Source organism: Crocuta crocuta, unplaced genomic scaffold (genome assembly GCF_008692635.1).
Source record: "Crocuta crocuta isolate KB4526 unplaced genomic scaffold, BGI_CrCroc_1.0 scaffold274, whole genome shotgun sequence".
NCBI classification, from domain to species: domain Eukaryota; kingdom Metazoa; phylum Chordata; class Mammalia; order Carnivora; family Hyaenidae; genus Crocuta; species Crocuta crocuta.
Genome location: NW_027530222.1, coordinates 2,252,458 through 2,279,186, shown reverse-complemented (window position 1 = coordinate 2,279,186; position 26,729 = coordinate 2,252,458). Strand labels below are relative to the sequence as shown.

Below are 26,729 nucleotides of genomic sequence, written 5' to 3'. Positions count from 1 at the left end.
TCAAACTTTAGTGAAGGAAAGGCTCACTGGGGCTCTTGCAGAAGTGCAACTCTGGGGAGGGGGGGTGGTCCTGTATTTCCTCACAGGCTCCCGGGTGATACTGATGTTGCTGGGCTGCAAGCATACTTTGTGTAATAAGTCACAAACTGTTTTGATTTTCACAGTGATATTTTGAACTAAATTCTTTTTCTGTTTTACTCATGTTTAAGTCAGACATTAAAGTCAGATTTATTAAGGTATAATTTCCATAGAGCCAAATTAAACGTTTTTAGTGTACACTGCTGTGTGTTTTAATGAAGTCACAGTTGTGTAACCACCACCATAATCAAAACCTAAGCAGCTCCACCACCCTCCCACCCCCAAAGCACCCTTACGCTCTTACATAGTTTACACCTCCCACCCGCCCCAGCCCCTTACAACCCCTGGTCTGTTTTCCGTCCCTTTAGTTTTCCTTTTCCAGAATGCCATATAGCGTGTTGTGTGGTGTGGGGATTCACTCCTTGTTATCACCGAGTGGTGTTCCATTGTATGAATGCAACACAGGCTGCTTATCTATTCATGCATGTAAGGACATTCTGCTTGTTCTTGGGTTCTGCTGATCATGAATAAAACTGCTATAAACTTGCTTGTACAGGATTTTGTGTGAACATAAATTTTCTCAGTCAAGGTTTTGACAGGTCATTCCTCGAATTACTACCAAAAAAAAGAAAAAAGAAAAAGAAAAACATTAAAGTCTGGGATGACGGTTACAAGCAGTCTCTCTTTGAGTACAGAGTATCCACAGGAGAGGTTAAAACAGGTTTTTAATGACAGATAGAAAATCTGATGAGGTTTGAAGGTGTTTCCAAAGGAAGAGGATAATTTTTAACAAGATTGGAAATCAGAAATGACATAAAGAAATAAATTGGTGTCACAGTGATTCAACTAAACAGGCAGTCCTCAATTTACAAACTCTAGATTCACCTGTGCCTTAACGTATATAAAATGGCATGAGGGGAAGTGAATTCAAGGTCTGAGTTCCTGGGTTTTGTTGGAAGAGCTAGTCTTTGTTTAGTTATTCAGAGGATGTGGGTAGAGCCTTATAAGTACAGAGTTGTATCTCCTGCAGATAAGAGCAATGCAACAATAGTTTCTATTAAGCAGCTGGTGGAGGAACAGGGAGTTATTACAATTGGTGATATCTCATTTTGTTCGCATTGAGAGTATTAAAGTCTTTCCCATACAATGTAAAACCCTGTTGTTATGAGGCAGATATTCATACTCTCATGTTCTGATGAGAGGCTACTCAGAGAAGGTATGCCACATTTCCAAGTTTACACAGCGGAAGAATTAGGACCCTGCCATTTTCTCTCTATCCCCAGTGTTCCTTGTCTTCTTCCACGTTATGAAGGAAGCCCTAAGCCATGTAACTGCACCCATCGTGAAAGAGAGAGGGCTGAGGTTCTCCTGGTAACTGCTGTTGGCAAATGCTCCCCCTATGATTTATCAGGGGCAGATCTTACTAAGCTGTAGGGCTAAGTAGCCTCTCTTTTGACCACTGCCCACCTGGATGAACGTTGATCTTTTCTGCCAAAGACCCTTGAGTTTTTCCTTTTTTACCCCAAGTTGTATTGAGACATAACTGACGTGTAATATTGTATTAGTTTTAGGTGTTCCTTTTTGTTTTTTAAATTGCTTTCAGCTTTAACTTGTTTCTTTTTTTAATAAAAATTTTTAATGTTCATTTTGAAGAGAGAGAGAGAGTGGGGTTGGGGCAAAGAGAGGAGACAACAGACAGAGGATCCGAAGCAGGCTCCGTGCTGTTCGCTCAGAGCCCATCGCAGGGCCTTCCATCCCACGAACCTGTGAGATGCCGACCTGAGCCAAACTCAAGAGCGGCGCGCTTAAGGGACTGTGCCACCCAGGCGCCCCCTTAACTTCTCTGTTTCTTAAAGAATTCCCATCCCAGGTGTGCAAGCACCGAACTTCCTCATTTTTGTTCATGGACAACAGGCCCGGAGATGTGTGGTGTCTCTGGAGCCACACGAGACAGAAATCTGTGCCGACCCACACGGTTCACTTTCCATGCAGAGAGGACTAGGTCTGGGCAGCCTGAGACTCCAAGCTGTTAGGGAAGGGAAGGGGGCTTGAAGGTTAAGTAACCTGAGCTGGAACTGCCCTCTCCCCGTTCCCCAGCACTTACCCACAGCCTCTGGGGGCTGGCTCCTCTGACCGCCCCACTGGGCNGAGACCCACCGCTGCCCTCGCACTTCCTGCTCCGTTCTCGGCAGCGCCAGGCCCGCCCCTCCACGCCTCCGAGGGAGGCTGGCGCCGGGCGAGCTCCTCCCCGAGCAGCAGCGGGAGCGGCCACTCCCTGCGCGCCAAGCGGGGCTGGGTTGGGGGCTTTGCTCTTGCTCCCTGCACCTCTCAGCCGGGCGGCGGCCGGGGCGCTAGTCCTCGTGGCACGCCCCGCGCCCCAGTCCTCTCCCCGGTGACTCCCCCCCGCGCTGCGCCGCCCCGCGCCTCCGGGACCATGCTGCGCTGGCTGCGGGGCTTCGTGCTGCCCGCGGCGGCCTGCCAGGACGCGGCGCCGCCGACGCGCTTCGAGACCCTCTTCCAGAAGCTGGACCGCAACGGGGACGGCGTGGTGGACATTGGCGAGCTGCAGGAGGGGCTCAGGGGCCTGGGCGTCCCCACCGGCCAGGACGGCGAGGAGGTGGGTCGCTGCCGGGCGCGGCGGGAGGGCTGCAGGAAGGCGGAACTGTGCGGCTGCCGGAGCTCGGGGAATGGGGCGCGCGGCCAGCGACCCCCGGAACCGCTGCGCGTCGGCACCTCCGAGCCTCCTGGTATTTTTCCAAAGGAAACCCTGCGGCCCACTCTTAACGATTTCAAACGTCTGTGCCGCAGTCCTTTTGGTCTGACGCATCTCGGCTCCTTTACCTGCCTTTTTTGCAAAATTTAATCAAAGATTTTTTTTGTTTTAGCTCTCATTGAGTTTATTGTTTTCTTTTTCTTTGTTTTTTAAGTTCTCAGACTTAAGGGGGCCCCAGAATCTGTAAAAAAAAAAAAAAAAAAGCTCACATTTTGTATCTCTCAGAAGCTGCTTTGTTATACCAGCTAGTTTTGTCTAGCGTTTCAGAACTTGTGAAAACCAATCGTGCGTTTTTCCCAGCTTCCTGTTGAGGAGAGGCAACATTCCCTTGTTTAAGACTTTCTTAACGTCCTAAGTACATACATTGACCTAAAGGGTTGGCTTGTCGCTGAGCAGTTTCAACTCCTATGAGTCATTTTGATTGTGCCTCTGAAGTTCATTCCCCTTAGCGGGGTGGGGATACTTGGAACCCCGCCAACCGCTCTGAAACCTAAGAGGACACTGCGACATTCCCCATCCCAAGAGGGAAGGTGATTTAAACTTATAAGAGCCAACAACTGTTTCACAGTTATATTTTAAGCTACTCATTCAATGTCTTTAGTAGATCCCTTTAGTTTACTATTTCTTAGCGAGTCAGGTGTAGTAAGTTACAACTTTTAGAAAACTGTCCATTATGTCCACAGTTCATAATATTCACTTACAATTTTTAAAAGTTATGCCTATCTGTAATTAACTTGCTCTATTTCATTTTTGATATCGATCTCAACCCCTGCCCCTTCAATTTTGCCAAAGATTTTTTTTCTATTTTATTTATACTTTGAAAGAACCAACTTTTGATACTTTTTGCTGATGGTCTCTTTTTAATTTTTTTTTCCCATTAATTTCTGTGTCTTTCCTTCTACTTTCTTAGAGTTCATTTACTCTGTTTCTAATTTTTTTTAAGTTGACTGCTTGATGCCTTAATTTTGAACTACAGTATCCCTTTAATTACTTTTTTTAGCTGCATCCCACAAATTTGTATTTTTGTTATTTAGTTACAAGTATTTTCTCATTTCCAATGTGATTTCATCGTTGATCCATGAATTATTTATTATTTAAAAATTTTTTAATGTTTTTAATTTATTTTTGAGAGACCGAGAGAGAGAGAGAGAGAGAGAGAGAGAGCACAAGTGGGGAAGGGGCAGAGAGAGAGGGAGACACAGAATCCGAAGCAGGCTCCAGGCTCTGAGCTGTCAGCAGAGCTGGACGTGGGGCAGGAACTCATGAACTGTGAGATCATGACCTGAGCCAAAGTCAGACACTTAACTGTCTGAGCCATCCAGGCGCCCCTTTATTTATTTAAAGAAAAGTTTTAATGTTAATTTTTTGAGAGAGAGAGAGAGAGAGACAGAGTGTGAGTGGGAGATGGACAGAGAGAGAGGGAAACAGAATCTGAAGCATGCTCCAGACTCTGAGTTGTCAGCACAGAGCCTGATGCGGGGCTCAAACCCAAGAACCATGAGATGATGACCTGGGCCAAAGTCTGATGCTTAACTGAGCCACCCCGGTGCCCCAGACTTATGAATTATTTAAGTATGTACTTTAAATTTCCAAAGATATGCTTTTTTGGTTGGTTCTTTGAAAATATGAATAAAATAGACAAACCTCTGGTAAAGCTGATTAAGAAAATAAGAACTCAAAATCAGAAATAAAAAATGTCTTTAGTTTTCCAAATTTATATGTGAACAAATTATAAAGTAAGTTATATAAAAGTATGTGAATGCAAACATAGAACAGGATGGAATATATTTATCGCTATCACACACAGACACATATATATTATACATAAGCATAAAATATATTTTATACATACATATACATATATATAGTATTACTCCCGTGCTTATGCTAGATAGATTATTCCCAGCATTTTTACTTTTTTTTAATCTTTATTTATTTTTGAGAGACAGAGACAGAGAGTGAGTGGGGGAGGGTCAGAGAGAGAGGGAGACCTAGAATCTGAAGCAGGCTCTGAGCTGTCAGCACAGAGCCCGGTGTGGGGCTTGAACTCCTAGATTGTGAGATCATGACCTAAGTCCAACACTTAACCAACGGAACCACCCAGGTGCCCCTTGACTTCTTCAATAAAATGTTAATAATGGTAGTGACACTTGAGTGACTCAATTGGATAAGCTCTGACATGGATTCAGCTTGAGTCATGATCTGGTGGCTCATGAGTTTGAGCTCCTTATCGGGCTCCACACTGACAGTGTGGAGCCTGCTTGGAATTCTCTTTCCCTCTCCCTCTCCCCTTCCCCTGCTTCCACACTCTCTCTCAAAATAAATAAACTTAAAAAAAAAGGTTAATAATAGTTATTTATGGATGGCAGGAGTTAAATTACCTTTTTACTTTTTTCTTAACAATTTTTGTATTCAATTTTGAAAAATAATTTTATATTATTATAATTAGGGGAAAATAGAGGTTTTTGTTTTGTTTGCATAAGTACCACCTCCTCTGAGATGAGCCTATCTGGACCACCCTCTGTGGAAGAGTTGACCCTACTATATGTAGATCATTTGTTTCACTTGTCACTTACTGTTATCATTTTCAAAAGGTATTATTTTCAGTTACTGCCTGTGCCTTCCACTAAGACCAAGCATCTGGAAGATGAGGGTCATGCCCTAGTCACCTAAACACAGTAATTCAGAAAGATTTAGGGCTTTGATTGGAAACAGCCTAAATAAGGCAAGTGGCTCATTTGAGATAATTACACAGAAAAATATAAAATTTAAGTGTAAAGCAGTTGTTAATGCTTGTATTTCCAGCCTCTGTAGGACAAGATAACCGAAAATCTTTTTATTGCAAGACACCAAGAAATGCAGGATAAAATAAGATAAATATATATTTTTTAATGAAGACTTATTTTTTAAGATCAATTTTTAAGTTGAATTGAGAGGAAGGTACAGAGATTTCCCATATGCCCTCTGCCCTCACCTGTCACANAGTGAACCTACACTGACACATCATTATCACCCAAAGTCCATAGTTTATCTTAGGGTTCACTCTTGGAATGTATATTCTATAGGTTTGGACAATTGTATAATGACATGTATCCATCATTACAGTATCATACAGAGAATTTTCACTGCCCTAAAAATTCTGTGCTCTGCCTCCTCATCCGTGTCCCCCACTGCTAATCTTTTTATTGCCTCCATAGTGTTGCCAGATAAAACATCTTTTTACATGCATAAGAAAACAGCAAAAATCTAATCAAACTGTCTTGGTTTGAATCTTGGTTCTGCTACTTACTAGTTAACTTTGGACAATTTTCTTTTTTTCTCTTTTTTTTAAATTGAAGTATGGTTAACACACGTTACATTCGTTTTGGCTGTACAGCATAGTGATTCAGCATCTCTGTTCTGCGGTGTTCATCACAAGTGTAGCTATGATCTGTTACAATACCATTAACCATATTCCCTATGCTGTGTCTTTCATCCCTGTGACTTACTCATTCTGTAACTCCCCTTCACCCATTTTGCCCGTATCCCCACCCCTCTTTGGACAATTTTCTTAATCTCTCGAGTCCCAGTTTCCTCACCTGTGACAGAAGCAACACTAAATCTTACCTCATAGGGTTATTGTGAAGAATAAATGAATTAAAATATGTAAAGTACTTAAAAAAACTGCCTGGTACCTAATAAGCAATCAGTTAGCCATTAGCCTTTATTTTTTTAAAAAATTATTTATTTTTAGAGAGAGCAAGCATGAGTTGGGGAGGGGCAGAGAGAATCTTAAGCCCCGATGTGGGGCTTAAGGGTGGTAGTACCCTTATTGCATGACCTGAGCCAAAATTAAGAGTTGGATGCCACTCAGGCACCCTAGAATTATTTCTTTATCAGACAGGATCTATGAAAACAGCAAAAGGATTTGTTGAGAAAGTTCGGTGCCCACCTCTGAACTGTAGACCATCATATCTATTTACTTCATGAGTGCAATGTGTATAGTGGCTATTATTATGAGCTGTGGAATCAGACCACTTGTAACCTTAGGTGAGCTATTTAATGCCTGGGAGCCTGAAATGTAAACTAAGAATGGTTAAGAGCTGCATAGTAGGTAGCACAAATATTAATATCATTCAATTAATGTTTTTGAATAGTGCCAGACACTGTTCAATGAACTGGGGATATACTGGTGAACAAGACAGACAGGGCCCCTCAACTGTGTCCTCACAACTTTCTGTATAGGAGGTCTATGTTGGATAGGTGGCTGGGAGGTAATTATAAGCAAATAAGGAACAAGATAATTTTTAAAAGTGGGAAGAGCTAGCTATTCAGCAAGAATAGTTGCCTTTTTATTAATGAGACTATCAACTCTATGTTTTGTTTCCTCCTATCAGTTGTGTAAGATTCTGTCAGTCTGTTTTCCTTATTACTCTGGCCATTACTTTTGTCTTTTCTCCTTGGACCACTGGACTCCTTTTTTCTTTTTCTAATGTTTATTTTTTGAGAGAGAGAGAGAGAGAGGAGAGAGAGAGAGAATGTGAATGGGGGAGGGGGAGAGACAGAGGGAGACAGAATTTGAAGCAGGCTCCAGGCTCTGAGCTATCAGCACAGAGCCTGATGCAAGGCTCAAACTCTCGAACTGTGAGATCATGACCTGAGCTGAAGTCTGACACTTAAGCAGGTGCCCCTGGGCCACTGAACTCTTGTGTCCTGTTTGGATGTCTGTCTTCTATGACTCTTTGTGACTACTTGCCTTCCCTGTGGACTGTACAAGTCTCTTTTTGTGGGAGAATTCATTCTCGATTTGGGGAGAGAGAGAGGATCCCAAGCAGGCTGAGCATTGTCAGCACAGAGCCCAATGCGGGGATCCCTCTCATGAACCAGGAGGTCATGACCTGAGTGGAAATCGAGTCAGACAGTCAACCGACTGAGCCACCTCAGTGGCTCCTGTTTGGACGTAATTTTTTGGCTCTTTTGGGTAAATACCAAGGAGTGTGATTGGGCCACACCACATCTAATGAAACAGCGTTAGATGTTTGCCACTGCTCAACAGTTCTGGGGGGGAAAGTGTTTATTGCAAAGCCTACCATGGTGCTTAGAACTAACAGTAGCATAATCTCCACCTAGAGGCAAACCTGTGGGTGTTTCACGGACATGTGACAGACTTCGTTATGTTGTCAGTACTTGACAGGGTGAATGAATACAGTAAGAGCTAACAGATAATGGTCAGATTAAATTTTCTTTGTGAATTAAAAAGTATTTATTTTGGGGGGTAGCAGTTTTAGGTTCACACCAAAATGAAGAGGTTCTAGAGATTTCCCATATACTCCCTGTCCCCACACATGTATAGCTCCCCCATTATCAATATCTGGCACCAGAGTGGTACCTTTGTTATAACTGATAAACCTACAGTGATATATCATTATCACCTAAAGTCCACGGTTTATCTTAAGATTCACTTTTGGTAGTGTCCTCTGGGTTTGGACAAATGTATAATGATATGTATCCATCTTTATAGTATCATGCGGAGTATTTTCACTGCTCTAAAAAAATCCCCTGTGCTCTGCCTATTCATTCTTCTACCCTTTCCCCCAGCTCCCTAGAAACCACCGATCTTTTAAATGTATTCATAGTTTTGTCTTTTCCAGAATGTCATATAGCTAAAATCATATAGTGTGTAATCTTTTCAAATTAGCTTCTTTCACTTAGTAATATGTATTTGAGTTTCCATATTTAAGTAATAGGCATTTAAGTTTCCTCTGTCTTTTCATGGCTTGATAGCTTATTGCTTTTTAGTGCTGAATAATATTCCATCATTTGGATGTACCACAGTTTACTTATCCATTCACCTACTGGAGGCCATCTTGGTTGTTTCCAGTTTTGGTAATTATGAATAAAGCTGTTATAAACATCTGTGTGCAGGATTTTGTGTGGACCTAGGTTTTTTTTTTTTTTTTTAAGTTTATTATTTTGCGAGATAGAGCGCGCACAAGCAGGGGAGGGGCAGAGGGAGAAGATCCCAAGCAGGCTCCGCACTGTCAGCAGAGCCCGATGCGGGGATCCATCTTATGAACCAGGATATCATGACCTGAGTGGAAGTCAAGAGTCAGTCAACCAACTGAGTCACCCAGGCTCTAGTGTGGACATAAGTTTTCAGCTCTTCTGGGTAAACACCAAATAGCATGATGGCTGGATTGTGTGGTAAGAGTGTGTTTAGTTTTGTAAGAAACTGCTAAACTGTCTTCCAAAGTGGATGTGCTGTGTTGAATTCCCACCAGCAATGAATAAGAGAGTTCCTGCTGTTCTGCATGAATTTTAATATTCAACTTTTTAAAGAGTACTCCATATTTAGGAAAATAAATTACATAAAAAGTGGAGTTTTTACTGTGAAAGTATGCTTCTACATTTCGGAGCAGGGGAGAGACCATAGGTATATGCATAGGGGAGCCAGAGGCTCTGGGGAGTGGGATGAAGAAGTCACAGACATTGTTTATGAAGATCTCCTGATTTCTCTCTGGGATCCCAGCTGACTTAACTTATGTCCATTTTGAGATCATCCTCCTGAGCATGCTGCCAACATCTGCAAGGACAGAGCTGGGACCCTGGCGTTGGAGCAGCCTTGACCCGGAGCCACGGCAGATACTGGCTGAAGTTAGGGAACTGGGGGTGGGGTAGAAGGAAAGGCTCAAGTGAGCTGATTTTCATTAGGTCCCCAATTCTTAATCTTTACAACAATATGCGCCTCAATCTTTCTAGAAGGCTTTTCTAAGATGGCGTCACAAAACAACTTAAAAAAATGTTGGACTTCAACCACCAGTCATTATGGCCCCACAGTCCATGCCCTAACCACCACCCCCTCCCCTTCACCTCCAACCTTTTCTCTAAAAAGATCCTCTATCTTTAGAGAAAGTCCTGTGCAGAGAGGTCTTTCCAGAAGTTTGGGTGAAGGACATGAGTTGTCCCTCCGAGGCTCCTCCTGGAATGGCGTGAGAACCAAGGCATCTTATCCCCCTGACATCCGAGCACAGCCCGAGCACCAAGGCCTCTGCCTGGGGCCAGGCCCCAGAGGGTCCTCAGGGAGGCTCCCAGCAGTGAGTCCCCACGGACCGGACGCACCTCACGCCTCTCTCCTNTATCGCCTACCTCCCTCTCACTTCCACTTCTGGGAGACTTGTAGGGTCCACAGCATGGTCCATGTCGGCCGCCAGAGACATCCCAAATGGATCCCCTTTATGAAGAACTCTTTTGGTACATGGATCATAATGAATATGGGACCCTGGACATCCTTGACCTTAAGGAAGGCCTGCAGGATATAGGGGTCGTTGATTTCTGGGAGGAAGGGCAGGTGGGACCTCGGGGCTGTGTTCGGAGAGGTGTGGGACTGGGAGGTCTGGACAGGTCCTGGGCAGAGAGGGGTGAAGCCAAATTGACATATTCCCAATTGACCGGCTGATTACCCATGTTTTACCATATTAAGAATAAGTCACCACAGTTAAAACTTTTCTCAAACATTTTTCTCATTATTTCCCCTGGCCCTCATAAAACTTCCAAATTCAGATGGTTCTCAAGATGTTGACTACAACCTTGTTTTGGGGGGGTCACCTCGTTCAATGTACTCACCTGTTATTAGCAGCCTCAATAGGCATCTTGGCCTTCCCACTTTGGGGAACTGGGATAATCACTATACGTATGTTTGGGAGTGAGGTGATAGTTGGAAATTGTCTAATACTATCTTTTGGTTTTTGTCTCTGGAAGGAGGGCGTTCAGCCTGAGTGGCTTATAGTCCTGGGGTTTCACCAGTACCAACCTTTCCTCATAGCAAGCCTTAATTAGCAGACTTTTGAAGACTGAGCTCAGGCATCATTACCTCTTAGAATCCCTCTTTTTTCCCCAGCTACCTAGATTCCAGGTTGCTTCTCAGTATATAAGGCCTTATATCTGTTTCAATCACTGTGTTTCCAAATTATTTTTTGTTTGGAAATTATTATTGAATAGAATTACTTTCCAATTATATTTGCTCTTTGAGTGTAGAATGGGAGATTCAAGAGCATGAGGACCATTGAATTCATTTCAGATCATTTGGTACTTTGTGCTCAAAAATCTCTTGGCTGAGTTCTGTCAATGTTAAGATTTAGTAAAACTCTTCTTACTAGCTGTGTGATCCTTGGGATGATGATCCCAAGCAGATCAATCCAGCCAGTGATTGATCAATTGTATTTTGGGTATATTCTCTATGTCAAGCACTATGCCTCAGTTTCCTCATTTGTAACATCAGAGGCCTGGATGTTGTCTATGGACTAGGCCAACCCAAAATGTTATCTTTGAAAAGTTCACTTAATTTTTTTTAATCTTTTATTTATTTCTGAGAGAGAGACAGAGAGACAGAGAGACAGCGTGAACAGGGGAGGGTCAGAGAGACAGGGAGATACAGAATCCAAAATAAGTTCCAGGCTCTGAGCTACCTGTCAGCACAGAGCCTCACACGGGGTTCGAACCCACGAACTGTGAGATCATGACCTGAGCCCAAGTCGGACGCTTAACCGACTGAGCCAACCAGGCATCTCAATTTTTTAATCCCTAAAACAAAAACTAAAATGTTTTTCTTTTTAAAGCTAAATATCCTTTAGACTTACTTAAAGCCACTCGTGCACTTAGGTTTTCAAGTGTGACTTGTATTTGTTTATTTGATACAAATATGGTTTCATAAGAAATTCTGGTAAGCCATTTCAATTCTTGAAACACATTTTTTCCTTATCAAAAAAAATTTATTTTTTTTGCAAATCTTTTTTTTGGTTTTGGTAAGAGATGGTGTGAGCCATGTAAAGGCTTTGTATATCCAGTGATGACTGACGAGGGCTCACGTATTAAAACCAAGGAAGAGTTAACTCTAGAGGGTTTCAGCAACTACACAGAACCTTATACTTGAGAGGAACACTGATGTGGCTTTTCCTCAGGTAACAGTGACATCTTGAGGGGATTCTGATGTGAGTTTTCTCCCACATGTCTCCAGTGTCCCTAGTAGACAATTCATTTATATAGAATCAATTAAAAAATAGAAATGGTACTTATATTACATAATGATAAGCAAGAAAAGAGGTAACTTTTTGTTCTGATAACTCATAGGCTTCTTTTTAAAAAATTTTTTTTAATGTTTTATTTATTTTTGAGAGAGAGAGAGAGAGAGAGAGAGAGAGTGATCAGGGGAGGGTCAGAGAGAGAGTGAGATACAGAATTTGAAGACAGGCTCCAGGCTCTGAGCTAGCTGTCAGCACAGAGCCCCACACGGGGTTTGAACTCACGAACCATGAGATCGTGACTTAAGCCAAAATCAGACACTAAACTGACTGAGCCTCTCAGGTGCCCCACTAGGTTTCTTGAATGATGTTTTATTTGGCTTTTTACCGTGAAGGGGGAGAGACTGAATATACAAGAATGAACAATGGCTTGCCTGTATTTAAAATTGAACTTTGGCTCACAACTTGTAGCAGTCCGCTCAGGAAACCAATTTTCTGTAATAACGACCCTGGGAGCCAACCTGCTATAAGTAAGACTCACAGGAGGCCAGACTGCAGTCTCTGGACAATCCTGGGAGCAAAATAATAACTTCTGTAACAGCCCCAAATGGCCAGAGATGGATTGATAACTGACAGCTTCCATAATTTTTATCTCCATTTCCATATCAGGACCAGAAAGCTGAATAGGTACACCTAACCAATCACACAGGATGCCCCCACTTCTATTTAGTTTGCTCACAGCTTCCCCAGGCCAAGAGCTGCCAATCAGGGCACACCCAAAGCCCCCCTTTTCCCCACTGTAAAACTTGCCCACTCCGTGCCTGCCTTTGAGCCTCAGCCAAAACTGACCATGGCTGATTCCCTTGTTCTGTCATAAGCTCAGAACAAGTAGCCTTTGCTTTTCTCATTTGATAGGTCTTCATTTATTTCTACAGAGGAATACAAAAGAAAGTTCAAATGGGAAACCCTGGTCTTTCATATTTTTATAAGTTGGAGTCCTTATTTACCACAAGAAGGGTTAAAGTAATATGGATTTAAAACATCAAGCTGTTCAAAGATAGGGTCGGGGATGTCTTTTAATTTGTAATTTCTGAAATGATAATTGTTCTCTGATATTTCCATTGACCAAAATACAAACTTGTGAGATGAAACTTTAGTTATGTAAATGGGGCCCCAGAATGCATCTCAGTCTTTGTGTTTGAGTGAGTAATCAAGAAACAATGTCCAGATGAAAACAATCCTCAGTCTAATTTATGAAAGTAAACAGCAGTAATTATTTTGCAGTGATAATATAAATGTATTTGCTTTCAAAACTGTAAGGAATAATTGATGGTTTTTGAATTCACACTGTTTAGGTTGCAGATGAGAGAATCCTACTCACACTATGTGAAGCAAAAAGGGCTAGAATTCTTTGTAGATACCTTTTATCAGATTGGGGAAACACCACTGTTTCTAGTTTGCTCAGAGTTTTTGATCATGAATGATAATTGAATCCATCAGATGGTTTCCTGCATTTATTAGGATGATCATATGATTTTTATTCCATTAAGTGGTAAATTACAAGATTTTTTTATACTGTTAACCTAACCTGATGTTACTGGAATCCATTCATCTTGTTATATGTAACCATACGTATCGTATATAACTGTATATATAAAATCATATATATGCACGTATAACTATATATAACATATAAAACTACATATATAAATATAAAACTATATGTAAGTAAATATCCATTTTGTATGTAGTATTACAGTTTTATATATTGTTAGATTTGATTTGCTAACTTATTAGATTTTTGCGTCTATTTCACTAATGACANCAGCGAGATCATGACCTAAGCGAAAGCCGGTCGCTTCACCGACTAAGCCACCCAGGCGCCCCTCCTGGGAATGTTTTAAAATTACAGATTAAAATTTCTCTAATACTTATAGGCCTACTCACATTTTCTGTTGAATTTTATTTTGATAAGTTCTTTTTTTCTAGGCATTTGGCTATTTTATCTTGATTTCATATTTTTTGATAGAAAACTTTATAATATCTTTCATATCTCTGTAGTATCTAGTGATTTTCACTGTCACTGTCATTGGCTATTTGCCACTTTCAGGGGTTTATCAGTTTTACTGATAAAGAGCCTTCATTTGTATTATTGATTGTCTCAATTATACACTGTCTTCATTTTACTCTTTATTTTTTTCTTTCAACCTTGTTTCAAACTTTCTAATGTTTTGAGATTGAAGTAAGCCTTGTTGACTCATCATTGATTTCTAGCCTTTCTTCATTTCTTTCTTTTTTTTTTTTTTAATATTTTTATTTCTAGGAGATAGAGAGAGACAGCGTGAACAGGGGAGGGTCAGAGAGAGAGGGAGTCACAGACTGAAACAGGCTCCAGGCTCTGAGCTGGCAGTCAGCACAGAGCCCGACGCGGGGCTCGAACCCATGAACTGCGAGATCATGACCTAAGCGAAAGTCGGACGCTTAACCGACTAAGCCACCCAGGCGCCCCTTCATTTCTTTCTTTTTAATGTTTATTTATTTTTGAGAGAGAGAGTGGGGGAGAGGCAGAGAGAGAGAGAGATAGACGGTCTGAAGCAGGCTCTGTGCTCACAGCAGAGAGCCCGATGCAGGGTTCCATCTCATGAACCATGAGATCATGACCTGAACCAAAGTTGGACGCTTAACTGACTGAGCCACCAGGTGCCCCTAGCCTTTCTTCACTTCAAATTAGGCATTTAATTTTTTAAAATTTTTTTAAAATATTTTTGAGAGAGAGAGACAGTGAACAAGTTGGGGAGGTGGTGGGCAGAGAGAGAGGGAGACACAGAATCTAAAGCAGGCTCCAGGCTCTGAGCTGTCAGCACAGAGCCTGATGCAGGGCTCGAGCCCACAAACCACAAGATCATGACCTGAGCCAAAGTCGGATGCCTAACTGAGTGAGCCACCCAAATTATGCATTTAAAATCACAAATTTTCCTCTAGGCTTTTATTATATCTTAAGAAGTTCAGATCGTTTTCTTTCTGAGTTTGAAGCTTAGAGGCCTGGCCATTTCACATTCTGCCACAAGAAGGCATTGTTTTCCCCGAAAAGTGTGACCATTAATCCAATAGAGTCTATAAGCTTTGAGTGGGTGATTATGAGTGTCTTAACAGGCAGAAGGTTTATATTTTGAGTGGTGGTGGTTGAAGGCTTGCATGTAGTATCAAATAACATAATTTTATTTCTTTCTCAAAAGCGGTGATTTGTATTAATAGAGATAGTTTGATATGACAGCTGTTTATAAGGATCGCTTTTTGGAAAAGATTATTTAATTATTAATTATTTAATTTTGTAAATCAAAGGGAAAATACTGTTAAAGATATTTAAATCAAGTGTGTGTTTTTTATATTGGAGTTTATAAAATGCATGTCTTCTGGAAAACAGGCAATCTGCTCAAAGTGTATGTATGTCTCCAAATAATTTTGCAGATTAGCCTATTAAAAATATCTCTTTTTTTTCTTTTTTGTAGAAAATCTTAACTACTGGTGATATCAACAAAGATGGGAAGCTGGATTTTAAAGAATTTATGCAGTACCTTAAAGACCATGAGAAAAAAATGAAATTGGCATTTAAGAGTTTGGACAAAAATAATGATGGTGTGTCTTTATGTTCTATTCAGCACCAGCTATGAAGAAGCCCTTCTCATACTTCCAAGAGTGTAAAACAATCTGTATTTGGTCTCTTTTTGGGGGGGAAAATAATTATTAATAGTGTTTATACCTGTTTTTCTTAGCGATGTGATTTTTCTATAGGATTTATGTGTTAGTGAAGAAAAGACAAAGACATAGCTTTGTCTACTGAGTTAAAAACTGAGTAGGGCTGTTTGTAAAATTTTCACTAGAGAATATTATGCTTATTTGACTTAAAGTTATAGATTAAAAATAGTTATGTTTCCTTGTTCTCTGGTCAAGAGATATTTATCTTTGTTCATATATATTCTAAAATTTAAAATGTTACATATATCCTAAATATAAAATGTTATATATTCTGAAATTGAAAAAAAACTTTCAAAGTTATCTTACATTTAATAAGAACCAGTTTAGAGCAACTACTCTCTGATCATGGAAATTGGGGGGGAAAGTACTAGATAGACATTTAAATATGTATCTTTTTTCCTTGTGTAATTAAGTGAACTCTACCCCCAATGTGGGGCTCGAACTCACCACACTGAGATAAAGAGTTGGGTGCTCTACTAACTGAGCCAGCTGGGTGCCCCTAACTATGTATCTTCTCACTGGGATTATGGTTTCACTATTTAGATTAACAGTTAATGGAGTCCCAGTGGATAGAGCCAAAACAAGTGCCACTGTAGGAGAAAGGGAGGAGTCACGAAACCCTTATCACTCGAGGCAGCCTTTGATAGGAAGTGGAAATTTATTTTTTAAAAATTATAATGCGTAAGAAACTTAATTTAAAAAATGCATCCTCAAACCCCTCCCCATATATGAGTAGCCAGGGGCATTCCATTCACAGACTTGTTATTCAAAAGCATGTTAAATAGATTGAGGAGAAAATATGGGTCAAACTTGGGGTGGTTAATTTTTTTTGTAAAAGGTCAGAGAATAAATATTTTAGCTTTGTGGGCCATGTGGTCTCAGTTGCAGCTACTCGTCTCTGCTATCATAGTAAAAAAACAGCTTTAGGCAGTATGTAAATGAATGGACATGGCTGTGTCTCAATAAAACTTTATTTACAAAAGCAGGCAACAGGTCTTATTTGGCTGGAAGGTCATAGTTTGTTGCCCCCTCGTTTACCCTGAATATAAACTTTAGTTAATCATAAAGCAAGTTTCTTCAAACAAACAACTAAACCCTTTGAATGGGTTTGATGATAGTTCAAGTCTGTGACGTTCATCCAGGGAGCGGAGTTTGTGGTGGAAAGTAGTATGATTCAAACATTTGTTACCTCCTCCTTTAAGCCTTACACACTGGATGTCCCAAGTCTAGCCTTAGTCCAGTCTTTTGGCAAAATGCACTTCGTACAATCAGTTTTACTCCTCTGCAAACTTTCGTCCTGTGTTGAACCCACTACGGTTCAGTCAAGTAGCTAGGACTGTGTCTATAGTGGTAGGACAGGCGGTAGCAGGGAGATGGGGCTCCCTCCCACCATCTGCCAGATAAGCAGAGGGGAGTCATCCTGGTATATAAGTTGAGCACATATCAGTTGCCCATTTCAGAACATTCTAAATGATCCAGAGGTAATAATTAAAGGTGGAATTTTATGATACATTTGTAGTAAATGAAAACAGGTTTTCCTTAATTTATCTTATTTGTAGATTTTGAAACAGTTTCTTACTGTAAGTTCATGTTTTTATTAGACTTCTTTTTTAATGGGCTCATGAGACTCTATTTTCATATATATATATTTAAAGTTCATTTATTAATTTTGAGAGAGAGAGAGTGAAGAGGGAGGGGCAGAGAGAGAGAGGGGGAGAAAGAGAATCCCAAGCAGACTCCACACTGCCAGCACAGAGCCCAAAAGGGCTCAAACCCACAAACCATGGGGTCATGACCTGAGCCTAAATTGAGTTAGCCACCTAACCATCTGAGCTACCCAGGTGCCCCTGTCTATCAGACTTCTTACAGCAAAGCATATACACTGTTTCCTTATTATTTGTGGGTTCTACATTTGAGAATTTGCCTACTTGCTAACATTTAACCCCAAACTAAGTCCAAAATCAATGCTTGCAGCACTTTTGCAGTCCTTCACAAACATGTAGAGTAGCAACAAATTTCATTAGCTTGATGAACACATTTCTAGCTGAGATAGAAGAAAGTGATGCTCTGCTTTCTGGTTTTAGCACTCACACTGTAGACACATGTCCTTCTGCAGTCTACTTAGTGCCATGGGTTTTTTGTTTTGCATTTTTGTGTTTTTGTTAGTGGTTTTGCCATTTAAAATGGCTCCCAAGCATAGTGCTGAAGTGCTGGCTAGCATTCCTACATGCAAGAAGGCTGTGATTGGCCTTAGGAAGAAAATATTTATATTAGGTAAACTTCACTCAGGCATGAGTTGTTTTACTAATAGCCATGAGTTCAATGTTACTGAATCAATAATATAATATGGTATCGTGTATTACCATATATTTATATACACACAAAACCAGGTTTTATATTGACAAGGTTTTATATTGACTGGTCGGTGAAAATGTTGTGACCAGAGGCTCACAGGAACCTACCCCTGTATTTCCCATAGGAATAATGGTTCAGTATTTGATAATTCAGGGTTTATATTGACCTTGTAGAACATAGCTACCATGAATAATGAGAATACACTCTGTATTTAAGAGTGTAGTTATAAAGGAGAATATTCAGAGTGGCATTGGAGGAATTTCATTGCTAACAAACAGATGCGTCTAACTGTTCTTATATTGCACAGATTCTCATGTTTTACTTTTCCTCTCCCCAGGAAAACTCTCTCCAAATTCTGGGATTTCTTCAAAGTCCTCTTAAATGAAGTCTTTCATTTCACCACTAACAAGTCATTTTTGTCCTCTTTTCCTGGAGAGCTTTGCCATTAGTCCTAGTTTGGCATCAGACTCTCATGCTTTGTTTTGTTTCATCCTATCTCATGCATATCGGTGTAGGAATCATGAGTCTGTGTGCTGCTTGAGGGGAATTCAGTATTTAATTTTATTCCTTCTATTTTCTCTTTCTTCCTTTCTTCTGATTCTTCTCATTCTGTCTATAATCATGCTCTAATTTCTTTAATAATAATTTTCCCTCTTCCATCATCCTACTATCCCTGCTTTCTTTAATTTTACTGCCAGATTTCTCAGTGGAATAGTCCCCACTCTTTGGCTTTGTTTGGTCATTTTCTACTTCCTTTTAAGCCAATGCAGTGCATCTTTATGCATATGAGATGCCTAGCCATTTATTAAAATGTAGAGGTGCATACTTGTGAAATGAATAGATCCTAGCTTAATGGAATTTACTTCAAAGTCAGAGCATCTTGATTTGAATTTCAGTTCTGCTGCTGCTTAATGTTACTCGGTCATGCCACGTAAGCCCTCTTCTCTAGGTGGCATATCATCATTCACCTCCAAGGCTTTATGATTTCTAAGTGAAATAATGTCTGTGTACTTGTTTAGTATATTTGTTAAATTTTGAGCTGGTGTTGTAGCATGTATTTAAGCAAATCTGTAACTCACCTAGGTTCATAAAATTTTGCCTTTCTGAGTCCAAGGCTTTCCCTTAAAAAATGAGAGATGTAAAATTCATGATTTCTAAGATCCTTATCAGTTCTGAATCTGAGTTTATGCTCTTTTTAATTTTTTAAAGGAATAATTGAGGCTTCCGAAATTGTCCAGTCTCTCCAGAAATTAGGTCTAACTATTTCTGAAAAACAAGCAGAGGTGATTCTTCAAAGGTAAGAATTCTTGAAATTCTCTGACAATTGTGGAGTTTCTTTGGTGCTAATTTTATATTTTTTATTATTTAAAAATTTTTAGTATCTTATGTTAGAGATCTTCATTTTAAGTATAGCTTAAAACTCCCTACACCTTGCCATTCCTCATTATGTACATTCAGTATCTTTCTTTGTCTTCCTTTTTATTTTGTATGAACATGTTTAAAGTGTAGGAGTGGAGGGTGTGCCTGGCTGGCTCAGTTGAAGGAAGGTGTAACTAAAATCTCACGTACCTGTATCCTACCTTCTGACCCTTCTTCCAGATTTACATAGTGTTTCTCCTATTCTACTTGCTTTTTGACTTACAGACCTCTGGCCCCTTCGTTTACACTGGTTCCTCAATCTCTTGATCCGTTTCCTTCTACTTTTCCCCTCCTCCTTGCTTTCTCCCATCCCCGAAGCATCCTACCCGTTGCCTTCTTTGCCCCAACATTTGGGCTATTAAATGTTCCTAGAGAAAAATGAGACTGTACAGATTAGTACCCCTAAAATGCACAGCCTCTATTCTCTGCTAGACAGTCAGGCTGAAGCTTTGCGTGTCTGTGTTCCTGGCCACCCTTGTCTTCCATTCCCCTCAGTGATTCCAAATGTTTACTGTGCTGTTCCCACCTGCCGCTCTCTCAGTGACTGTCTGTTCTCTGTGGCTTCAAAGGGCAAGTTCAGCTCAGCATGGATGAAATCTGTTGACTCTGCTCTCACCATGTATCTTTCAGTTCTTTGAATTCTCTGAAAGTCTTTTGCAACTTTGGAGCCTTTCGCTTGTAATTCTCCCTGCTTAAGGGACTCAACACCTCCCCTATGTTTGACTTCAATTTTCACGTCAGAGAATCTACCCTGTCTAAATCAGTCCCCTCCACCCTATAGCAGTTTTCTCTATTCGTGCAACTTATAAAGTTGCTGGTTCATCACTCTTGTGAATTGTAACCATAAGCTCATTTGTATAGCTTAGTGTTTACAAATACAGTTTCTGAAGTTAGAAAGCCTGGGTTGAAACCCTGTATTCTACTCTACCTACCACGCCTGTGACTTAGGACAAAATACTTAGCCTCTCTCTGTCTCTAAGATAGAGACAATAGAAAGTATATAGAATTGTTCTGAGGACTAAATGAACTTGGGAAGTGCTTAGAACAATGCCTAGCAAATGTTCCATGAATATTATTACTTGCTACTGTTTAGTGCCTGTTTTTCCTGCTACACTATAAGCGTTGAGGGTACAGACCACTTCCATCTCGTTAAGTGTTCTGCACTCAGTGCCTTGCAATAGTGGGCCCTCAGAAAATATTGAAGAATGTGGTAAAGAATGAGTAGAAGTCATCGTAGTGAAAAAGAGTAGGGGGAAGGACATTCTAGATAGAGGGAGAGACCTGTGCAGACATGGAAGAATATGAACAGCACACTCAGGAAATGGGTCAGGCAGTGTTTTTCAGAACACTTTCTAGACCACTGGTAGTCTATCTCTTAGCCAGTGGTCTATGAACTGTTGGAGTGGCCCATTGGAAACAGCCATGAATATAATAATAATGACCAATTTATGGTATTTAAGAAAAAGGACAGCTGAAATAGTAGACAGTAATAGTGAATCCGGAGAGAATAATTTGTTTTAAATTGTTCTAAATTCTTATTCAGGAGAGAGAGGTCAAATAATATCTTTAGATTTTGTTATATGTACATGGCAAAAATTCAAGATAAACCTTGAAAGTATAAGTTTCTGAGTATATAACATCTAAACCAGAGGGAAAAAATGGAATAAGAAAATAAACAAGCATGAAATTCAGGCAATTTAACAAAGGAGGAAAACAGTTCAAAGAGAAAAAGTGAGACAAATAGAAAGCAAAAGATAAGATGGGAGAAATAAGTTCAAATACAATAAAACCCTACCAAAATGTGCCCAGAAGTAATGTTAGGTCCTGTTTTCACGTCCATTCCCAAATGGGGCAGGTTAAATGAAGTTATTTATCTTTTTGGGAGGTGTAGCATGGGAGAAGAGTTGGTTAGAGGTTATTATTGCCTCAGATCTGTCAGGATTTTTTTCAGTTTAGTGTACAATCTGGGGAGGACAAATAATTTCAATATTTTCATTGTATTATTGTGACCGAATATACTCACTGAAAAATATAAACGTCACAGTGACATGAAACTATATTACATTTTTTATGCTCCCTACTTATAGTGAACTTTTAATGTATATCAAAATAAAAATTAACATCAGATTTGTTCGAACAGAGAGATTGTCAGATGAAAGAAAAAGTAAAACAAAATCCTGCAAACTAAACGCAAGCTGATGTAGCTAATTAGTATCAGATAAAGTTATAAGGTAAAACACACTAGTGGGAAATAAAGTTGTCCCCACATTTAAAATTCACAAAGACATAAAATGTTAAGCTGGTTGATAGAATTCTGGGGATAAATTGACAAATCCTTCAGGGTAGTGAGAAATTTTAACATACATCTCTCTGTACTGTACATCAGATGTAGAAAAAAAATTTAGTGAAGACGGAAGAGAAATAAATAAGAAGCTTCATTTAATGGGTGTACAATAGAACCTTGCACCAAAAAGTTAGGAAGAAACATTTTTTTCTCGGGTACATAGGGAGCTTGTATAAAAATTGATTTTATGGTAGTCCATAAAGCCAGGCTCAACACTCAAAGAATTGGTATCACAAAGACCATCTTCTTTGACCACATGTATTAATTTATAAGTTAATAGCAGAAATAAGTTCTAAAAATATCATTGGTTTTAGAAATGATAAATACTTCTCAATAATTTTGGGGTCAGAAAGGAAACTATAGTAGACATTCATGGATACTTTGATTTGAAAGAATGTCATATATGAAAACTTGTGAGATACAGCTAAGGTGGTACTTAGGGGGAACTTTATAGCCTTAAAACTTGTTTTGGAGAACTATTAAGGGGCATGTGGGCTGCCAGAGCAGAGCCATGAGGAAACCAAGATCTTCTACAACCTGGATGGGCAGGAGACGTGGTAGCTAGCAGAGCTGCCTTTGCTCGCTGAGTGTGTCACCTTCGCAGACTTGAAGGGCATCCTGCAGCTACCCAGCTCTGTGTTCTTCTTCGAGGCTGTGGACCACGGTTTCAGAGTGGTGAAGGGGGAGCTGTTGGACCACAGTGCCTAGCTGAGGTTGGTGTCCACTGATGGCTTGCACCCAGAGCCAGCTCCCTTCTGTGATGACAACCCACTGTAACTGCCATTGCCCGTGAAGTGCACAGGGCACTGGGGACTCCTGGCCCTGTCTTTCCACTCTTGTGCTGGCGGGGGCAGCCAGAAGAACCTAGAGAAGGACACAGAGATGGACTCCTTGGTGTCCGCCCAGCATGAACGGCCATGAAGGAGGGACGGCCCAGAGCACACAACCCAGGTAAACAGAACAGCAAAGGCGAAACAGCGGTGAGAGGGGATGGACTAGCCCGTCCACCCTTGTGAGCAGTGAGGCGGAGATCCCACCTTCTTTCCTTCAGATGAGGATGACTGCACCTGCAGCTTCAGCAGCTCCACAGAGCAGAGCAGCGCCTCACACCTGATGAGAAGACGGGCATTAGCAATGGCAGCAGGAAGTTTTGCGGTTGAGTAGTCCTGATCCTTCAGCAGCACCGCGGACTCCAGTGTCTCTCAACATCATCATGGTCACTCTCCTGGAAAAGCCCCAGTTTTCTGGGCATCTCCACCGTGGGCCGAGGCAACAAGCATGGCAGTGGAGGCATCCTCATTGGCTCTGTCATGAGGCTTGGGGCTATGGCTGCTGATGGATGCATCATGCCAGGAGGTACACTGTTACAGGCAAACTGGTTGAACTTTGAGAGCATGAATTATGACAGTACGGTCCGGGTTCTGCTGGAAACAGGGCACAGACCGTGCCTATCGCCCTGACTGTAGCCAAGGTGATGGGACCCAGGTCCATGTGGCTGCATCACGCTGCCCAGGAGCAAATCCATGCAGCCCACTGACCCTGCAGCCTGAGTCTCCCACACTGCAGCCATGACCAACACCTTTCCTATATATGCTGTGAGCCCCTCCCTGAGCACCATCACCTCCATTGGCCCTTCTATCACCAGCTCCAACCCTGACACAGAGCGCCTGGAGGACTTACACCTGTGCATCCACAGTGACATGGTTGCCATTGTCAAAGCCATGGCCTCCCCTGAATCTGGGCTAGAGGTCTGTAGCCACATGGGGCTCAAGATTACCATCCTCAGTGCTTTCGTTGGCTCGGATGTGGGGGACTGGCTGGCTCTACCACAGCGTGGAAGGCGTCACTGACTGGTAGGAGACCAGCAAGTATGCCTGCAACCTGCTGAATGTGACTTCATCCGCCATACTGTCAACAAGGTCACCTTCTCTGACCAGTGCTACTACATCTGTGGCAGTATGGCCAGCGTGTCCCTCCATGATCGTGATGGCTTCAGCAGAGCCTCTGAGTAGGACATGCTGGCCTCTTTGCCACACCTGGGGGCTGCTTCTTGATCCATGGGTTTCCCTTACCAGTATCTGCTGCCCCTGCACTCCTTCAACCTGCACCGGGGGTTCCCAGGTGTTTCGCACCAGCTATAGTAGGGGCAGAGATAGCGGTCTATATAGTGAAGGCAGCTGGAGCAGTGGCTCCAACCATAGTGGCAGCGACTGGTGGAAGGAGGAGGACCCAAAATTGGGCAGCAATAGCAGTGAGTGGGACCACACAATCCACAGTAGACTGCGGGACGGTGGGAGCCAGCCCCCAGCGAGCATAGCCTCTGCTGTCAGCACTCAGTGACCAGCCTGGGCAGCCACCACATGCATCTGAGCCACAGCCTCCTGTGGCATGCCTTGTTTCTATACAGTTCCCTCCATGCTGATGATGCCTCCACCTATGGCCCTGGGGCCCCCAGGAACCCTCCAGGCAAAGACCTGGCCTACATGCCCACCAAACTGACCACCAGCACACAGTTCTTCTGCATGGCCATGGGACACCCCAGTAATTTCTTTGTGGATGTCACCCCACTCCCATCCTATTCCTACCCCAGGGTCAGCTGTGTCTCTCTTTCCGTCCATCCATCTTTTTTTTTTTTTTTTTTTTAACTTTATCTGGTACCTGAAAGAGAAATAAATAGAAATAAATTCAAAAGAAAAGAATGAAGGCTGAAAATTAATGTGCTAATTTGAAGAAAGAAACCAGAATAGTCTCAAAGAAGGTAGAAAAGAGAAGATAATTAAGGAAGCAGTGGAAATAGAATGTAGAGATCAACAAAGGCAAACATTGGTTATTGGAAAAGACAAACTTCTGAAGAGATGGATGAAGAAAAAGAGAAATGAGATGTAAATAAATAATGTTTGATTGTAAGTAGACACATCAGAAATTTTTCAAAAATAATAAAATATCATGAATAATTTTATGCTAATAAGTTTGATAACATGAAATAGAATTTGCAGACACATATAATTTACCAAAACTAAATCAAGAAATAGCCAGCAGTGCCTAAGCAAACACATTGCACCAGTAATTAAAATTTTTTCCATAAGAAAAACTTTAAACCCCGATGGTTCTCATAAACTAGCAAAGAACAGATCTACCAATATATGTAGAATGTACAAGAACAGCATCTGACCCATTCTGTGAGGCCATTATAATTTTAACAGCAAAGACTGACAACTAACGATAGAAGGAAATTATAGGCCAGCATCGTTTATGACATAAATGTAAATATTTTAGAGAAAATATTCGTGATCTGCTAGCTGTATAGAAATAAAATAGCTGTACATAGAAAGCATAGTGTACCACAATCAATACTTTTAAAAGAGCAACTTAAAATTTTTTTTCTTAGAATACTTAATACAGGGAAGCTGTACCTTTTTTCCAAACTGATAATGATTCAGCGCCATTGAAACTTGTCCAGAAACTTGTCAAGCTGAATATCAAATGTATACCAAAGAGCAAAGGCCCATGAATTACCAAGACAGTCTTGAAGAGCCATGAGAAGCAGGTGACCTCCTATGCCAGATACTGAGCTGTAATTAAGCTATAATTCAGCTGCTGCTGGTGGTACATGGAGAGCCAGGTTGACAAGTGGAGCATAATATCCCAGAAACAGACCCATCCATATTTAGGGTTTGGCACACAGGAGACAGGGAAAGGGAGAGGGGAGACTGTGGTACTTGGGGCTAATGCCTCCGGTCGTCTGTGCAGACGCAGGTGAAACTGGACACCTTCCTGACGCCAGCCACAAAAATCAACCTAAATGTGAAAGTTAACCTGGAATACTTGTAGAGGAAGAAAAGGTCTTTACCTCATGTAAGGAAGGATTTGTTTAAAAAAAAAAAAAAAAAGACACAAAAGGCAGTAGTGCAAATAAAACAATTGATAAATTCAGCTATCCTAAAATTAAGAGCATCTTTTCACAGATACCATAAACAAAGTGAAAAGATGAAGAGAAGATATTTGCTAATTTATAACTTGAAGTATAAGAATCAACTTAAAGAACTGTACATATTAAAGAAAAGACACTTAACACAGTAGAAAAATGGGGAAAAGACAAACAGTCATTTCAAATAAAAGGAAACATGAATAGCAAGTGAAGATGGTAAGGGGTGCTTGATCTCATTAGTGATCTGAAGAGAAATATGATTTAAATCCACAATGGGACTGTTTTATTTAAGTTTGTCAGTGTTCTGTGACTTTAAGCTCCAGAATTTGGAATTCATTTGTTCATTTAGTGAATATTCTCTCTGCCGGCCGCTGTTCTAGACACTTGGGTCATATCAGTGAACAAAATCAACAAAAATCCTTGCCTTGTGGAAGATACTCATGAAGGCATGTATGGGAGGTGGAGGGGTAGGGTCAGATGATAAACAATTGCATTAAAATGGAAAATAGAGGCCATAAATATTGCAACCCATGATAATGTTATAAACATAAGTAGTTACTAGTAGAATGTTAATACCCATGTGTTGAGACAAATGAAAGTTTAAGCGTAATTTCACACATGCAGGTCAAAATTAAAATTGGCGCTAGAAAACACGATAATAATGCCTGAAAATTACTTTTGATTTGACTGTCCTCAAATGTATCATTTTGACACAAACTATAGAATAATATAAGGTTTGGAGGAGATATTCAAACTCTTTTTCAGAGACATTCATTAATTCATCAAATAAATGAGCACATTCTTTAATGCCAGTCACTTTAGGTCCTGAGTCTAGATAGTGAACAAAACAATTAAAGTCCTGGCAGATGACAGAGTGGATCTTAGGAAAAAGCTGGTCAAATGGCACACTATCAAGAAACTTGTAAAACAAGCAAAAGTTAATGAGAAATATCTAAGGCTACAGCATATTAATGTTACATGTTGAAAACGAGGTACGCAGATTTCTTAAGACTCAGAAGCCTAATCAGTAAGTTAGATTTTATTTTTACAATTACTGCTAATTTTCTTAGCTCTGAGGAC

At 40.8% G+C, this 26,729-nt stretch overlaps 1 protein-coding gene, 1 long non-coding RNA gene and 1 pseudogene across 3 annotated transcripts in view; 2 read left to right on the top strand and 1 right to left on the bottom strand.

Annotated features, from left to right (window-relative positions):
• The first annotated feature begins 2,348 nt into the window (after positions 1-2,348).
• Positions 2,349-26,729, top strand: part of LOC144232715 (mitochondrial adenyl nucleotide antiporter SLC25A24-like) — a 52,325-nt gene continuing 27,944 nt past the window's right edge. For both annotated transcript variants that reach the window (XM_077765554.1, XM_077765553.1), the window contains exons 1-3: positions 2,349-2,695; positions 15,357-15,483; positions 19,168-19,255. In XM_077765554.1, the coding sequence (XP_077621680.1) occupies positions 2,513-2,695; positions 15,357-15,483; positions 19,168-19,255 (398 nt within the window). In that variant the 5' untranslated portion in view covers positions 2,349-2,512. The remainder of the gene's footprint in view (positions 2,696-15,356; positions 15,484-19,167; positions 19,256-26,729) is intronic.
• On the bottom strand, positions 9,131-9,959 carry LOC144232688 (uncharacterized). The gene is made up of 2 exons (XR_013335492.1): positions 9,708-9,959; positions 9,131-9,493 (listed from the first exon to the last, which is right to left on the bottom strand). It is a non-coding gene; the product is annotated as an uncharacterized LOC144232688 (long non-coding RNA).
• LOC144232762 (segment polarity protein dishevelled homolog DVL-3 pseudogene) lies at positions 20,669-25,552 on the top strand (annotated as a pseudogene).